The 21745-nt window shown below is 53.5% G+C and overlaps 1 protein-coding gene across 1 annotated transcript in view; it reads right to left on the bottom strand.

Moving 5' to 3' along the window:
* Positions 1 to 21745, bottom strand: part of gpalpp1 (GPALPP motifs containing 1) — a 68323-nt gene that overhangs the window by 33984 nt on the left and 12594 nt on the right. Inside the window, exon 2 of the mRNA XM_063051159.1 lies at positions 20985 to 21150. Within this exon, the coding sequence (XP_062907229.1) occupies positions 20985 to 21150 (166 nt within the window). The remainder of the gene's footprint in view (positions 1 to 20984; positions 21151 to 21745) is intronic.

The following is a 21745-nucleotide window of genomic DNA, read 5'->3' on the forward strand; positions in this document are numbered from 1 at the left end:
AGCAGAACACTGGATCACCACACGCAGTCTGCACCGAACACTGGATCACCACATGTGCACACACACACACACCGAACACTGGATCACCACGCACAGTCCGCACCGAACACTTGGTCACCACACGCAGTGCACACCAAACACTGGGTCACCACACACAGTCTGCACAGAACACTGGATCACCACACGCAGTCTGCGCAGAACACTGGGTCACCACACGCAGTCTGCACAGAACACTGGATCACCACACAGTCTGCGCAGAACACTGGATCACCACATGCAGTCCACCTCGATCACTGGATCACCACGTGCAGCCCACACAGAACACTGGATCACCACACGCAGTCCACACCGAACACTGGATCACCACACACAGTCCGAGCAGAACACTGGATCACCACACACAGTCTGCACAGAACACTGGATCAACACACACAGTCTGCACAGAAGACTGAATCACCACACACAGACTGCACAGAACACTGGATCACCACACACAGTCTGCACAGAACACTGCATCACCACACACAGACTGCACAGAACACTGGATCACCACACACAGTCTGCACAGAACACTGGATCACCACACACAGACTGCACAGAACACTGGATCACCACACACAGTCTGCACAGAACGCTGAATCACCACACACAGATTGCACAGAACGCTGGATCACCACACACAGTCTGCACAGAACACTGAATCACCACACACAGACTGCACAGAACACTGGATCACCACACACAGTCTGCACAGAACACTGCATCACCACACACAGTCTGCACAGAACACTGCATCACCACACACAGTCTGCACAGAACACTGCATCACCACACACAGACTGCACAGAACACTGCATCACCACACACAGTCTGCACAGAACACTGAATCACCACACACAGACTGCACAGAACACTGGATCACCACACACAGTCTGCACAGAACACTGCATCACCACACACAGACTGCACAGAACACTGGATCACCAGACACAGTCTGCACAGAACGCTGAATCACCACACACAGATTGCACAGAACGCTGGATCACCACACACAGTCTGCACAGAACACTGAATCACCACACACAGACTGCACAGAACACTGGATCACCACACACAGTCTGCACAGAACACTGGATCACCACACACAGTCTGCACAGAACACTGCATCACCACACACAGACTGCACAGAACACTGGATCACCACACACGGTCTGCACAGAACACTGGATCACCACACACAGTCTGCACAGAACACTGGATCACCACACACAGACTGCACAGAACACTGGATCACCACACACAGTCTGCACAGAACACTGGATCACCACACACAGACTGCACAGAACACTGGATCACCACACACAGTCTGCACAGAACACTGGATCACCACACAGTCTGCACAGAACACTGGATCACCACACACAGACTGCACAGAACACTGGATCACCACACACAGTCTGCACCGAACACTGGATCACCACACGCAGTCCATGCAGAACACTGAATCACCACACGCAGTCCGTGCAGAACACTGGATCACCACACACAGTCTGCACAGAACACTGGATCACCACACACAGCCCGAGCAGAACACTGAATCACCACACACAGTCTGCACAGAACACTGCATCACCACACAGAGACTGCACCGAACACTGGATCACCACACGCAGTCCGCACCGAACACTGGATCACCACACACAGTCCGTGCAGAACACTGAATCACCACACACAGCCCGAGCAGAACACTGAATCACCACACACAGTCTGCACAGAACACTGCATCACCACACACAGACTGCACCGAACACTGGATCACCACACACAGTCCGTGCAGAACACTGAATCACCACACACAGCCCGAGCAGAACACTGGATCAACACACACAGTCTGCACAGAAGACTGCATCACCACACACAGTCTGCACAGAACACTGCATCACCACACACAGACTGCACAGAACACTGCATCACCACACACAGACTGCACAGAACACTGGATCACCACACACAGTCTGCACAGAACACTGCATCACCACACACAGACTGCACAGAACACTGCATCACCACACACAGTCCGCACAGAACACTGCATCACCACACACAGACTGCACAGAACACTGGATCACCACACACAGACTGCACAGAACACTGGATCACTACACACAGCCCGAGCAGAACACTGGATCACCACACACAGTCTGCACAGAACACTGCATCACCACACACAGCCCGAGCAGAACACTGGATCACCACACACAGTCTGCACAGAACACTGCATCACCACACACAGACTGCACAGAACACTGCATCACCACACACAGCCCGAGCAGAACACTGGATCACCACACACAGACTGCACAGAACACTGGATCACCACACACTGTCTGCACAGAACACTGGATCACCACACACAGACTGCACAGAACACTGGATCACCACACACAGTCTGCACAGAACGCTGAATCACCACACACAGATTGCACAGAACGCTGGATCACCACACACAGTCTGCACAGAACACTGAATCACCACACACAGACTGCACAGAACACTGGATCACCACACACAGTCTGCACAGAACACTGCATCACCACACACAGTCTGCACAGAACACTGCATCACCACACACAGTCTGCACAGAACACTGCATCACCACACACAGACTGCACAGAACACTGCATCACCACACACAGTCTGCACAGAACACTGAATCACCACACACAGACTGCACAGAACACTGGATCACCACACACAGTCTGCACAGAACACTGCATCACCACACACAGACTGCACAGAACACTGGATCACCAGACACAGTCTGCACAGAACACTGGATCACCACACACAGCCCGAGCAGAACACTGAATCACCACACACAGTCTGCACAGAACACTGCATCACCACACAGAGACTGCACCGAACACTGGATCACCACACGCAGTCCGCACCGAACACTGGATCACCACACACAGTCCGTGCAGAACACTGGATCACCACACACAGACTGCACAGAACACTGGATCACCACACACAGTCTGCACAGAACACTGGATCACCACACACAGTCTGCACAGAACACTGGATCACCACACACAGTCTGCACAGAACACTGCATCACCACACACAGACTGCACAGAACACTGGATCACCACACACAGTCTGCACCGAACACTGGATCACCACACGCAGTCCATGCAGAACACTGAATCACCACACGCAGTCCGTGCAAAACACTGGATCACCACACACCGTCTGCGCAGAACACTGGATCACCACACACAGTCTGCACAGAACACTGCATCACCACACACAGACTGCACAGAACACTGGATCACCACACACAGTCTGCACAGAACACTGAATCACCACACACAGACTGCACAGAACACTGGATCACCACACACAGTCTGCACAGAACACTGCATCACCACACACAGACTGCACAGAACACTGGATCAGCACACACAGTCCGCACCGAACAGTGGATCACCACACACAGTCTGCACAGAACACTGAATCACCACACACAGCCCGAGCAGAACACTGGATCACCACACACAGTCTGCACAGAACACTGCATCACCACACACAGACTGCACCGAACACTGGATCACCACACGCAGTCCGCACCGAACACTGGATCACCACACACAGTCCGTGCAGAACACTGAATCACCACACACAGCCCGAGCAGAACACTGAATCACCACACACAGTCTGCACAGAACACTGCATCACCACACACAGACTGCACCGAACACTGGATCACCACACACAGTCCGTGCAGAACACTGGATCACCACACACAGTCTGCACAGAACACTGCATCACCACACACAGACTGCACAGAACACTGCATCACCACACACAGTCTGCACAGAACACTGCATCACCACACACAGACTGCACAGAACACTGGATCACCACACACAGACTGCACAGAACACTGGATCACTACACACAGCCCGAGCAGAACACTGGATCACCACACACAGTCTGCACAGAACACTGCATCACCACACACAGCCCGAGCAGAACACTGGATCACCACACACAGTCTGCACAGAACACTGCATCACCACACACAGACTGCACAGAACACTGCATCACCACACACAGCCCGAGCAGAACACTGGATCACCACACACAGACTGCACGGAACACTGGATCACCACACACTGTCTGCACAGAACACTGCATCACCACACACAGACTGCACAGAACACTGGATCACCATGTGCAGTCTGCACCGAACACTTGGTCAACACACGCAGTCTGCGCAGAACACTGGATCACCACACACAGTCTGAACAGAACACTTGGTCACCACACGCAGTCTGCACAGAACACTGGATCACCACACACAGTCTGAGCAGAACACTGGATCACCACACGCAGCCCGCACCGAACACTGGATCACCACACGCAGTCCGCACCGAACACTTGGTCACCAGACGCAGTCTGCACAGAACACTGGGTCACCACACGCAGTCTGCGCGGAACACTGGATTACCACACAGTCTGCGCAGAACACTGGATCACCACATGCAGCCCACACGGAACACTGGATCACCACATGCAGTCCGCACCGAACACTTGGTCACCAGACGCAGTCTGCACAGAACACTGGGTCACCACACGCAGTCTGCGCAGAACATTGGATTACCACACAGTCTGCGCAGAACAGTGGATCACCACATGCAGTCCACCCCGGTCGCTGGATCACCACGTGCAGCCCACACGGAACACTGGATCACCACACGCAGCCCGCACCGAACACTGGATCACCACACGCAGCCCAACCGAACACTGGATCACCACATGCCGTCCGCACCGAACACTTGGTCACCAGACGCAGTCTGCACAGAACACTGGATCACCACACACAGTCTGAGCAGAACACTGGATCACCACACGCAGTCTGCACCGAACACTGGATCACCACATGTGCACACACACACACACCGAACACTGGATCACCACGCACAGTCCGCACCGAACACTTGGTCACCACACGCAGTGCACACCAAACACTGGGTCACCACACACAGTCTGCACAGAACACTGGATCACCACACGCAGTCTGCGCAGAACACTGGGTCACCACACGCAGTCTGCACAGAACACTGGATCACCACACAGTCTGCGCAGAACACTGGATCACCACATGCAGTCCACCTCGATCACTGGATCACCACGTGCAGCCCACACAGAACACTGGATCACCACACGCAGTCCACACCGAACACTGGATCACCACACACAGTCCGAGCAGAACACTGGATCACCACACACAGTCTGCACAGAACACTGGATCAACACACACAGTCTGCACAGAAGACTGAATCACCACACACAGACTGCACAGAACACTGGATCACCACACACAGTCTGCACAGAACACTGCATCACCACACACAGACTGCACAGAACACTGGATCACCACACACAGTCTGCACAGAACACTGGATCACCACACACAGACTGCACAGAACACTGGATCACCACACACAGTCTGCACAGAACGCTGAATCACCACACACAGATTGCACAGAACGCTGGATCACCACACACAGTCTGCACAGAACACTGAATCACCACACACAGACTGCACAGAACACTGGATCACCACACACAGTCTGCACAGAACACTGCATCACCACACACAGTCTGCACAGAACACTGCATCACCACACACAGTCTGCACAGAACACTGCATCACCACACACAGACTGCACAGAACACTGCATCACCACACACAGTCTGCACAGAACACTGAATCACCACACACAGACTGCACAGAACACTGGATCACCACACACAGTCTGCACAGAACACTGCATCACCACACACAGACTGCACAGAACACTGGATCACCAGACACAGTCTGCACAGAACGCTGAATCACCACACACAGATTGCACAGAACGCTGGATCACCACACACAGTCTGCACAGAACACTGAATCACCACACACAGACTGCACAGAACACTGGATCACCACACACAGTCTGCACAGAACACTGGATCACCACACACAGTCTGCACAGAACACTGCATCACCACACACAGACTGCACAGAACACTGGATCACCACACACGGTCTGCACAGAACACTGGATCACCACACACAGTCTGCACAGAACACTGGATCACCACACACAGACTGCACAGAACACTGGATCACCACACACAGTCTGCACAGAACACTGGATCACCACACACAGACTGCACAGAACACTGGATCACCACACACAGTCTGCACAGAACACTGGATCACCACACAGTCTGCACAGAACACTGGATCACCACACACAGACTGCACAGAACACTGGATCACCACACACAGTCTGCACCGAACACTGGATCACCACACGCAGTCCATGCAGAACACTGAATCACCACACGCAGTCCGTGCAGAACACTGGATCACCACACACAGTCTGCACAGAACACTGGATCACCACACACAGCCCGAGCAGAACACTGAATCACCACACACAGTCTGCACAGAACACTGCATCACCACACAGAGACTGCACCGAACACTGGATCACCACACGCAGTCCGCACCGAACACTGGATCACCACACACAGTCCGTGCAGAACACTGAATCACCACACACAGCCCGAGCAGAACACTGAATCACCACACACAGTCTGCACAGAACACTGCATCACCACACACAGACTGCACCGAACACTGGATCACCACACACAGTCCGTGCAGAACACTGAATCACCACACACAGCCCGAGCAGAACACTGGATCAACACACACAGTCTGCACAGAAGACTGCATCACCACACACAGTCTGCACAGAACACTGCATCACCACACACAGACTGCACAGAACACTGCATCACCACACACAGACTGCACAGAACACTGGATCACCACACACAGTCTGCACAGAACACTGCATCACCACACACAGACTGCACAGAACACTGCATCACCACACACAGTCCGCACAGAACACTGCATCACCACACACAGACTGCACAGAACACTGGATCACCACACACAGACTGCACAGAACACTGGATCACTACACACAGCCCGAGCAGAACACTGGATCACCACACACAGTCTGCACAGAACACTGCATCACCACACACAGCCCGAGCAGAACACTGGATCACCACACACAGTCTGCACAGAACACTGCATCACCACACACAGACTGCACAGAACACTGCATCACCACACACAGCCCGAGCAGAACACTGGATCACCACACACAGACTGCACAGAACACTGGATCACCACACACTGTCTGCACAGAACACTGGATCACCACACACAGACTGCACAGAACACTGGATCACCACACACAGTCTGCACAGAACGCTGAATCACCACACACAGATTGCACAGAACGCTGGATCACCACACACAGTCTGCACAGAACACTGAATCACCACACACAGACTGCACAGAACACTGGATCACCACACACAGTCTGCACAGAACACTGCATCACCACACACAGTCTGCACAGAACACTGCATCACCACACACAGTCTGCACAGAACACTGCATCACCACACACAGACTGCACAGAACACTGCATCACCACACACAGTCTGCACAGAACACTGAATCACCACACACAGACTGCACAGAACACTGGATCACCACACACAGTCTGCACAGAACACTGCATCACCACACACAGACTGCACAGAACACTGGATCACCAGACACAGTCTGCACAGAACACTGGATCACCACACACAGCCCGAGCAGAACACTGAATCACCACACACAGTCTGCACAGAACACTGCATCACCACACAGAGACTGCACCGAACACTGGATCACCACACGCAGTCCGCACCGAACACTGGATCACCACACACAGTCCGTGCAGAACACTGAATCACCACACACAGCCCGAGCAGAACACTGAATCACCACACACAGTCTGCACAGAACACTGCATCACCACACACAGACTGCACCGAACACTGGATCACCACACACAGTCCGTGCAGAACACTGAATCACCACACACAGCCCGAGCAGAACACTGGATCAACACACACAGTCTGCACAGAAGACTGCATCACCACACACAGTCTGCACAGAACACTGCATCACCACACACAGACTGCACAGAACACTGCATCACCACACACAGACTGCACAGAACACTGGATCACCACACACAGTCTGCACAGAACACTGCATCACCACACACAGACTGCACAGAACACTGCATCACCACACACAGTCCGCACAGAACACTGCATCACCACACACAGACTGCACAGAACACTGGATCACCACACACAGACTGCACAGAACACTGGATCACTACACACAGCCCGAGCAGAACACTGGATCACCACACACAGTCTGCACAGAACACTGCATCACCACACACAGCCCGAGCAGAACACTGGATCACCACACACAGTCTGCACAGAACACTGCATCACCACACACAGACTGCACAGAACACTGCATCACCACACACAGCCCGAGCAGAACACTGGATCACCACACACAGACTGCACAGAACACTGGATCACCACACACTGTCTGCACAGAACACTGGATCACCACACACAGACTGCACAGAACACTGGATCACCACACACAGTCTGCACAGAACGCTGAATCACCACACACAGATTGCACAGAACGCTGGATCACCACACACAGTCTGCACAGAACACTGAATCACCACACACAGACTGCACAGAACACTGGATCACCACACACAGTCTGCACAGAACACTGCATCACCACACACAGTCTGCACAGAACACTGCATCACCACACACAGACTGCACAGAACACTGCATCACCACACACAGTCTGCACAGAACACTGAATCACCACACACAGACTGCACAGAACACTGGATCACCACACACAGTCTGCACAGAACACTGCATCACCACACACAGACTGCACAGAACACTGGATCACCAGACACAGTCTGCACAGAACACTGGATCACCAGACACAGACTGCACAGAACACTGGATCACCACACACAGTCTGCACAGAACACTGAATCACCACACACAGACTGCACAGAACACTGGATCACCACACACAGTCTGCACAGAACACTGGATCACCACACAGTCTGCGCAGAACACTGGATCACCACATGCAGTCCACCTCGATCACTGGATCACCACGTGCAGCCCACACAGAACACTGGATCACCACACGCAGTCCACACCGAACACTGGATCACCACACACAGTCCGAGCAGAACACTGGATCACCACACACAGTCTGCACAGAACACTGGATCAACACACACAGTCTGCACAGAAGACTGAATCACCACACACAGACTGCACAGAACACTGGATCACCACACACAGTCTGCACAGAACACTGCATCACCACACACAGACTGCACAGAACACTGGATCACCACACACAGTCTGCACAGAACACTGGATCACCACACACAAACTGCACAGAACACTGGATCACCACACACAGTCTGCACAGAACGCTGAATCACCACACACAGATTGCACAGAACGCTGGATCACCACACACAGTCTGCACAGAACACTGAATCACCACACACAGACTGCACAGAACACTGGATCACCACACACAGTCTGCACAGAACACTGCATCACCACACACAGTCTGCACAGAACACTGCATCACCACACACAGTCTGCACAGAACACTGCATCACCACACACAGACTGCACAGAACACTGCATCACCACACACAGTCTGCACAGAACACTGAATCACCACACACAGACTGCACAGAACACTGGATCACCACACACAGTCTGCACAGAACACTGCATCACCACACACAGACTGCACAGAACACTGGATCACCAGACACAGTCTGCACAGAACACTGGATCACCAGACACAGACTGCACAGAACACTGGATCACCACACACAGTCTGCACAGAACACTGAATCACCACACACAGACTGCACAGAACACTGGATCACCACACACAGTCTGCACAGAACACTGGATCACCACACACAGTCTGCACAGAACACTGCATCACCACACACAGACTGCACAGAACACTGGATCACCACACACGGTCTGCACAGAACACTGGATCACCACACACAGTCTGCACAGAACACTGGATCACCACACACAGACTGCACAGAACACTGGATCACCACACACAGTCTGCACAGAACACTGGATCACCACACACAGACTGCACAGAACACTGGATCACCACACACAGTCTGCACAGAACACTGGATCACCACACACAGTCTGCACAGAACACTGGATCACCACACACAGACTGCACAGAACACTGGATCACCACACACAGTCTGCACCGAACACTGGATCACCACACGCAGTCCATGCAGAACACTGAATCACCACACGCAGTCCGTGCAGAACACTGGATCACCACACACAGTCTGCACAGAACACTGGATCACCACACACAGCCCGAGCAGAACACTGAATCACCACACACAGTCTGCACAGAACACTGCATCACCACACAGAGACTGCACCGAACACTGGATCACCACACGCAGTCCGCACCGAACACTGGATCACCACACACAGTCCGTGCAGAACACTGAATCACCACACACAGCCCGAGCAGAACACTGAATCACCACACACAGTCTGCACAGAACACTGCATCACCACACACAGACTGCACCGAACACTGGATCACCACACACAGTCCGTGCAGAACACTGAATCACCACACACAGCCCGAGCAGAACACTGGATCAACACACACAGTCTGCACAGAAGACTGCATCACCACACACAGTCTGCACAGAACACTGCATCACCACACACAGACTGCACAGAACACTGCATCACCACACACAGACTGCACAGAACACTGGATCACCACACACAGTCTGCACAGAACACTGCATCACCACACACAGACTGCACAGAACACTGCATCACCACACACAGTCCGCACAGAACACTGCATCACCACACACAGACTGCACAGAACACTGGATCACCACACACAGACTGCACAGAACACTGGATCACTACACACAGCCCGAGCAGAACACTGGATCACCACACACAGTCTGCACAGAACACTGCATCACCACACACAGCCCGAGCAGAACACTGGATCACCACACACAGTCTGCACAGAACACTGCATCACCACACACAGACTGCACAGAACACTGCATCACCACACACAGCCCGAGCAGAACACTGGATCACCACACACAGACTGCACAGAACACTGGATCACCACACACTGTCTGCACAGAACACTGCATCACCACACACAGACTGCACAGAACACTGGATCACCATGTGCAGTCTGCACCGAACACTTGGTCAACACACGCAGTCTGCGCAGAACACTGGATCACCACACACAGTCTGAACAGAACACTTGGTCACCACATGCAGTCTGCACAGAACACTGGATCACCACACACAGTCTGAGCAGAACACTGGATCACCACACGCAGCCCGCACCGAACACTGGATCACCACACGCAGTCCGCACCGAACACTTGGTCACCAGACGCAGTCTGCACAGAACACTGGGTCACCACACGCAGTCTGCGCGGAACACTGGATTACCACACAGTCTGCGCAGAACACTGGATCACCACGTGCAGCCCACACGGAACACTGGATCACCACACGCAGTCCGCACCGAACACTGGATCACCACACACAGTCCGCACAGAACACTGGATCACCACACGCAGCCCAACCGAACACTGGATCACCACATGCAGTCCGCACCGAACACTTGGTCACCAGACGCAGTCTGCACAGAACACTGGGTCACCACACGCAGTCTGCGCAGAACACTGGATCACCACACACAGTCTGCGCAGAACACTGGATCACCACACGCAGTCTGCACCGAACACTGGATCACCACATGTGCACACACACACACCGAACACTGGATCACCACACACAGTCCGCACCGAACACTTGGTCACCACACGCAGTGCACACCAAACACTGGGTCACCACACGCAGCCTGCGCAGAACACTGGATCACCACACACAGTCTGCACAGAACACTGCATCACCACACACAGACTGCACAGAACACTGGATCACCACACACAGTCTGCACAGAACACTGGATCACCACACACAGACTGCACAGAACACTGGATCACCACACACAGTCTGCACAGAACACTGCATCACCACACACAGACTGCACAGAACACTGGATCACCACACACAGTCTGAGCAGAACACTGGATCACCACACGCAGTTTGCACCGAACACTGGATCACCACATGTGCACACACACACACCGAACACTGGATCACCACACACAGTCCGCACCGAACACTTGGTCACCACACGCAGTGCACACCAAACACTGGGTCACCACACGCATCCTGCGCAGAACACTGGGTCACCACACACAGTCTGCACAGAACACTGCATCACCACACACAGACTGCACAGAACACTGGATCACCACACACAGTCTGCAGAGAACACTGCATCACCACACACAGACTGCACAGAACACCGGATCACCACACACAGCCCGAGCAGAACACTGGATCACCACACAGTCTGCACAGAACACCGGATCACCACACGCAGTCTGCGCAGAACACTGGGTCACCACACGCAGTCTGCACAGAACACTGGATCACCACACAGTCTGCGCAGAACACTGGATCACCACATGCAGTCCACCTCGATCACTGGATCACCACGTGCAGCCCACACGGAACACTGGATCACCACACGCAGTCCGCACCGAACACTGGATCACCACACACAGACTGCACAGAACACTGGATCACCACACACAGTCTGCACAGAACACTGAATCACCACACACAGACTGCACAGAACACTGGATCACCACACACAGTCTGCACAGAACACTGGATCACCACACACAGTCTGCACAGAACACTGGATCACCACACACAGTCTGCACAGAACACTGCATCACCACACACAGACTGCACAGAACACTGGATCACCACACACAGTCTGCACCGAACACTGGATCACCACACGCAGTCCATGCAGAACACTGAATCACCACACGCAGTCCGTGCAAAACACTGGATCACCACACACCGTCTGCGCAGAACACTGGATCACCACACACAGTCTGCACAGAACACTGCATCACCACACACAGACTGCACAGAACACTGGATCACCACACACAGTCTGCACAGAACACTGAATCACCACACACAGACTGCACAGAACACTGGATCACCACACACAGTCTGCACAGAACACTGCATCACCACACACAGACTGCACAGAACACTGGATCAGCACACACAGTCCGCACCGAACAGTGGATCACCACACACAGTCTGCACAGAACACTGAATCACCACACACAGCCCGAGCAGAACACTGGATCACCACACACAGTCTGCACAGAACACTGAATCATCACACACAGACTGCACAGAACACTGGATCACCACACACAGTCTGCACAGAACACTGCATCACCACACACAGACTGCACAGAACACTGGATCACCACACACAGACTGCACAGAACACTGGATCACCACACACAGTCTGCACAGAACACTGGATCACCACACACAGTCGGCACAGAACACTGCATCACCACACACAGACTGCACAGAACACTGGATCACCACACACAGTCTGCACAGAACACTGGATCACCACACACAGACTGCACAGAACACTGGACCACCACACACAGTCTGCACCGAACACTGGATCACCACACGCAGTCCGTGCAGAACACTGGATCACCACACACAGACTGCACAGAACACTGAATCACCACACACAGTCTGCACAGAACACTGCATCACCACACACAGACTGCACCGAACACTGGATCACCACACGCAGTCCGCACCGAACACTGGATCACCACACACAGTCCGTGCAGAACACTGAATCACCACACACAGCCCGAGCAGAACACTGAATCACCACACACAGTCTGCACAGAACACTGCATCACCACACACAGACTGCACCGAACACTGGATCACCACACACAGTCCGTGCAGAACACTGCATCACCACACACAGTCTGCACAGAACACTGCATCACCACACACAGACTGCACAGAACACTGCATCACCACACACAGTCTGCACAGAACACTGCATCACCACACACAGACTGCACAGAACACTGGATCACCACACACAGACTGCACAGAACACTGGATCACTACACACAGCCCGAGCAGAACACTGGATCACCACACACAGTCTGCACAGAACACTGCATCACCACACACAGCCCGAGCAGAACACTGGATCACCACACACAGTCTGCACAGAACACTGCATCACCACACACAGACTGCACAGAACACTGCATCACCACACACAGCCCGAGCAGAACACTGGATCACCACACACAGACTGCACGGAACACTGGATCACCACACACTGTCTGCACAGAACACTGCATCACCACACACAGACTGCACAGAACACTGGATCACCATGTGCAGTCTGCACCGAACACTTGGTCAACACACGCAGTCTGCGCAGAACACTGGATCACCACACACAGTCTGAACAGAACACTTGGTCACCACACGCAGTCTGCACAGAACACTGGATCACCACACACAGTCTGAGCAGAACACTGGATCACCACACGCAGCCCGCACCGAACACTGGATCACCACACGCAGTCCGCACCGAACACTTGGTCACCAGACGCAGTCTGCACAGAACACTGGGTCACCACACGCAGTCTGCGCGGAACACTGGATTACCACACAGTCTGCGCAGAACACTGGATCACCACGTGCAGCCCACACGGAACACTGGATCACCACATGCAGTCCGCACCGAACACTTGGTCACCAGACGCAGTCTGCACAGAACACTGGGTCACCACACGCAGTCTGCGCAGAACATTGGATTACCACACAGTCTGCGCAGAACAGTGGATCACCACATGCAGTCCACCCCGGTCGCTGGATCACCACGTGCAGCCCATACGGAACACTGGATCACCACACGCAGCCCGCACCGAACACTGGATCACCACACGCAGCCCAACCGAACACTGGATCACCACATGCCGTCCGCACCGAACACTTGGTCACCAGACGCAGTCTGCACAGAACACTGGATCACCACACACAGTCTGAGCAGAACACTGGATCACCACACGCAGTCTGCACCGAACACTGGATCACCACATGTGCACACACACACACACCGAACACTGGATCACCACGCACAATCCGCACCGAACACTTGGTCACCACACGCAGTGCACACCAAACACTGGGTCACCACACACAGTCTGCACAGAACACTGGATCACCACACGCAGTCTGCGCAGAACACTGGGTCACCACACGCAGTCTGCACAGAACACTGGATCACCACACAGTCTGCGCAGAACACTGGATCACCACATGCAGTCCACCTCGATCACTGGATCACCACGTGCAGCCCACACAGAACACTGGATCACCACACGCAGTCCACACCGAACACTGGATCACCACACACAGTCCGAGCAGAACACTGGATCACCACACACAGTCTGCACAGAACACTGAATCACCACACACAGACTGCACAGAACACTGGATCACCACACACAGTCTGCACAGAACACTGCATCACCACACACAGACTGCACAGAACACTGGATCACCACACACAGTCTGAGCAGAACACTGGATCACCACGCGCAGTCTGCACCGAACACTGGATCACATGTGCACACACACACACCGAACACTGGATCACCACACACAGTCCGCACCGAACACTTGGTCACCACACGCAGTGCACACCAAACACTGGGTCACCACACGCAGCCTGCGCAGAACACTGGGTCACCACACACAGTCTGCACAGAACACTGGATCACCACACACAGTCTGCACAGAACACTGGATCACCACACACAGTCTGCACAGAACACTGGATCACCACACACAGTCTGCACAGAACACTGCATCACCACACACAGACTGCACAGAACACTGGATCACCACACACAGTCTGCACAGAACACTGCATCACCACACACAGACTGCACAGAACACTGGATCACCACACACAGTCTGCACAGAACACTGCATCACCACACACAGACTGCACAGAACACTGGATCACCACACACAGCCCGAGCAGAACACTGGATCACCACACAGTCTGCACAGAACACTGGATCACCATACGCAGTCTGCGCAGAACACTGGGTCACCACACGCAGTCTGCACAGAACACTGGATCACCACACAGTCTGCGCAGAACACTGGATCACCACATGCAGTCCACCTCGATCACTGGATCACCACGTGCAGCCCACACGGAACACTGGATCACCAGACGCAGTCTGCACAGAACACTGGATCACCACACACAGTCTGAGCAGAACACTGGATCACCACACGCAGTCTGCACCGAACACTGGATCACCACATGTGCACACACACACACCGAACACTGGATCACCACGCACAGTCCGCACCGAACACTTGGTCACCACACGCAGTGCACACCAAACACTGGGTCACCACACACAGTCTGCACAGAACACTGGATCACCACACGCAGTCTGCGCAGAACACTGGGTCACCACACGCAGTCTGCACAGAACACTGGATCACCACAGTCTGCGCAGAACACTGGATCACCACATGCAGTCCACCTCGATCACTGGATCACCACGTGCAGCCCACACGGAACACTGGATCACCACACGCAGTCCACACCGAACACTGGATCACCACACACAGTCCGAGCAGAACACTGGATCACCACACACAGTCTGCACAGAACACTGAATCACCACACACAGACTGCACAGAACACTGGATCACCACACGCAGCCCAACCGAACACTGGATCACCACATGCCGTCCGCACCGAACACTTGGTCACCAGACGCAGTCTGCACAGAACACTAGATCACCACACACAGTCTGAGCAGAACACTGGATCACCACACGCAGTCTGCACCGAACACTGGATCACCACATGTGCACACACACACACCGAACACTGGATCACCACGCACAGTCCACACCGAACACTTGGTCACCACACGCAGTGCACACCAAACACTGGGTCACCACACACAGTCTGCACAGAACACTGGATCACCATGTGCAGTCTGCACCGAACACTTGGTCAACACACGCAGTCTGCGCAGAACACTGGATCACCACACACAGTCTGAACAGAACACTTGGTCACCACACGCAGTCTGCACAGAACACTGGATCACCACACACAGTCTGATCAGAACACTGGATCACCACACGCAGCCCGCACCGAACACTGGATCACCACACGCAGTCCGCACCGAACACTTGGTCACCAGACGCAGTCTGCACAGAACACTGGGTCACCACACGCAGTCTGCGCGGAACACTGGATTACCACACAGTCTGCGCAGAACACTGGATCACCACGTGCAGCCCACACGGAACACTGGATCACCACACACAGTCCGCACCGAACACTGGATCACCACACACAGTCCGCACAGAACACTGGATCACCACACGCAGCCCAACCGAACACTGGATCACCACATGCAGTCCGCACCGAACACTTGGTCACCAGACGCAGTCTGCACAGAACACTGGGTCACCACACGCAGTCTGCGCAGAACATTGGATTACCACACAGTCTGCGCAGAACAGTGGATCACCACATGCAGTCCACCCCGATCGCTGGATCACCACGTGCAGCCCACACGGAACACTGGATCACCACACGCAGCCCGCACCGAACACTGGATCACCACACGCAGCCCAACCGAACACTGGATCACCACATGCCGTCCGCACCGAACACTTGGTCACCAGACGCAGTCTGCACAGAACACTGGATCACCTCACACAGTCTGAGCAGAACACTGGATCACCACACGCAGTCTGCACCGAACACTGGATCACCACATGTGCACACACACACACCGAACACTGGATCACCACGCACAGTCCGCACCGAACACTTGGTCACCACACGCAGTGCACACCAAACACTGGGTCACCACACACAGTCTGCACAGAACACTGGATCACCACACGCAGTCTGCGCAGAACACTGGGTCACCACACGCAGTCTGCACAGAACACTGGATCACCACAGTCTGCGCAGAACACTGGATCACCACATGCAGTCCACCTCGATCACTGGATCACCACGTGCAGCCCACACGGAACACTGGATCACCACACGCAGTCCACACCGAACACTGGATCACCACACACAGTCCGAGCAGAACACTGGATCACCACACACAGTCTGCACAGAACACTGAATCACCACACACAGACTGCACAGAACACTGGATCACCACACACAGTCTGCACAGAACACTGCATCACCACACACAGACTGCACAGAACACTGGATCACCACACACAGTCTGAGCAGAACACTGGATCACCACGCGCAGTCTGCACCGAACACTGGATCACCACATGTGCACACACACACACCGAACACTGGATCACCACACACAGTCCGCACCGAACACTTGGTCACCACACGCAGTGCACACCAAACACTGGGTCACCACACGCAGCCTGCGCAGAACACTGGGTCACCACACACAGTCTGAGCAGAACACTGGATCACCACGTGCAGCCCACACGGAACACTGGATCACCACACGCAGTCCACACGGAACACTGGATCACCATACGCAGTCCGCACCGAACACTGGATCACCACACACAGTCTGCACAGAACACTGAATAACCACACACAGCCCGAGCAGAACACTGGATCACCACACACAGACTGCACAGAACACTGCATCGCCACACACAGACTGCACAGAACACTGGATCACCACACACAGACTGCACAGAACACTGGATCACCACACACAGCACGAGCAGAACACTGGATCACCACACACAGTCTGCACAGAACACTGCATCACCACACACAGCCCGAGCAGAACACTGGATCACCACACAGTCTGCGCAGAACACTGGATCACCACATGCAGTCCACCCCGATCACTGGATCACCACGTGCAGCCCACACGGAACACTGGATCACCACACGCAGTCCGCACCGAACACTGGATCACCACACACAGTCTGCACAGAACACTGAATAACCACACACAGCCCGAGCAGAACACTGGATCACCACACACAGACTGCACAGAACACTGCATCGCCACACACAGACTGCACAGAACACTGGATCACCACACACAGACTGCACAGAACACTGGATCACCACACACAGCACGAGCAGAACACTGGATCACCACACACAGTCTGCACAGAACACTGCATCACCACACACAGCCCGAGCAGAACACTGGATCACCACACAGTCTGCGCAGAACACTGGATCACCACATGCAGTCCACCCCGATCACTGGATCACCACGTGCAGCCCACACGGAACACTGGATCACCACACGCAGTCCGCACCGAACACTGGATCACCACACACAGTCCGCACAGAACACTGAATCACCACACACAGTCTGCACAGAACACTGCATCACCACACACAGACTGCGCAGAACACTGCATCACCACACACAGTCTGCACAGAACACTGAATCACCACACACAGCCCGAGCAGAACACTGGATCACCACACACAGTCTGCACAGAACACTGCATCACCACACACAGTCTGCACAGAACACTGCATCACCACACACAGACTGCACAGAACACTGGATCACCACACACACACTGGATCACCACACACAGTCTGCACAGAACACTGCATCACCACACACAGACTGCACAGAACACTGCATCACCACACACAGCCCGAGCAGAACACTGGATCACCACACACAGACTGCACAGAACACTGGATCACCACACACAGACTGCACAGAACACTGCATCACCACACACAGACGGCACAGAACACTGGATCACCATGTGCAGTCTGCACCGAACACTTGGTCACCACACACAGTCTGCACAGAACACTGGATCACCACACACAGGCTGAGCAGAACACTGGATCACCACACGCAGTCCGCACCGAACACTGGATCACTACACGCAGCCCGCACCGAACACTGGATCACCACATGCAGTCCGCACCGAATACTTGGTCACCACACGCAGTCTGCACAGAACACTGGATCACCACACACAGTCTGAGCAGAACACTGGATCACCACACGCAGTCCGCACCAAACACTGGATCACCACACGCACACACCGAACACTGGATCACCACACACAGTCCGCACCGAACACTTGGTCACCACACGCAGTCTGCACAGAACACTGGATCACCACACACAGCTCACACCAAACACTGGATCACCACACACAGTCCCGCACTGAACACTGGATCACCACACACACACTCCACGCCAAACGTTGGATCACCACACACAGCTCGCACCAAACACTGGATCACCACACGCAGTCTGCGCAGAACACCGGGTCACCACACACAGCTCACGCCAAACACAGGCTCACCACACGCAGTCCGCGCCGAACACTGCATCACCCCACACACACTCCACACCAAACACTGGATCACCACACGCAGCTCGCACTGAACACTGGATCACCGCATGCAGTCCCACACTGAACACTGGATTACCACACACCCTACACCAAACACTGGATCACCATGCACCGTATGCCACAGATGGGATCACCACACACACTGCGCCTTGCACTGGATCACCAATAGTCCACACTGTACGCCAGATCCCCGCAGTCCTTGTTGCGTTCTGGATAACACACTGTCTACACCGTATACTCATTCAGCACACAGATTACTCCGTGCACTGGATCAGCACACGGTCCACACTGCACACTGGATCGTTGCTTCAACAGACAACGCACATCACACATTGGATCACCACTCTGAGCAAATCAACTCCACCATGAAATACCGGATTTCCACAGGCAGCACACAATCACTACTGCCCACACATTCAATAGAGGCAGTTATGAGGAAGTACACACGATCACTCTCCTCACGTGATCAAGTCTAGAGCCAACCGTTCCCTGCTTACCTGGATCTTGACGTGCCATTACGCTCCTCCATTACTACTCTGTCAGATTTCCTCAGCTCTTGGGCTGAGCTTTTCCTCCCTTCACTGGCATAGTGGACTTCATCGTCATCTGAACTCTCTGAGCTTTTGCTCGACCGAAATCCTGGAGGTAATGCTGGTCCTGCAACTGGTACATAACGTATCAAAAACTATTCACAATCTGGCTTAAAACATCGTTATAAAGTATAGACTTCAGCAAGCACAGCGGAAGTTGATCAAAAATTGAAACTTCTCCTTTACTCTTCCTCTACCAACCTTGGGGTAGCAATTCATGCAACAATTCTGCTCCACTGTTAAGTACATGAGCAGGAATTTGATCCTCTTTATGGAGGTATTCACATCTATCTACTCCTAATTTTTCCAGTTTGGTTGTGTGACAGTGGCAGGAATCTGACAGTACTGGGGCTGGGGAGCCAAGAAGCTGCATTAGCGTGTCAAGTATACAAAGTGTATTCATTAAGTGAGGTGCACATGGAGGCGAGCAACTGCAGGAGTCTGGGCACAGAAATAACTCTCCAACAGACAGTAGGGTCGTCTTATTTTTGTGTTCATTAAGTTTGTATGGTTTAAACAAAAAAGTTAATTTTATTAGGTAAACCAATTTCATTCAAATAAAATATACAAGGTTTAATAAGGACATCAGGAAAGGTAATTTGTATTTAATTGCATGGAGACCAGTCCGATCCTGAGTAATCATGAACCACAGCTCCGAATTGCTGAAT

The sequence above is a fragment of the Mobula hypostoma genome, chromosome 6 (assembly GCF_963921235.1).
Source record: "Mobula hypostoma chromosome 6, sMobHyp1.1, whole genome shotgun sequence".
NCBI classification, from domain to species: domain Eukaryota; kingdom Metazoa; phylum Chordata; class Chondrichthyes; order Myliobatiformes; family Myliobatidae; genus Mobula; species Mobula hypostoma.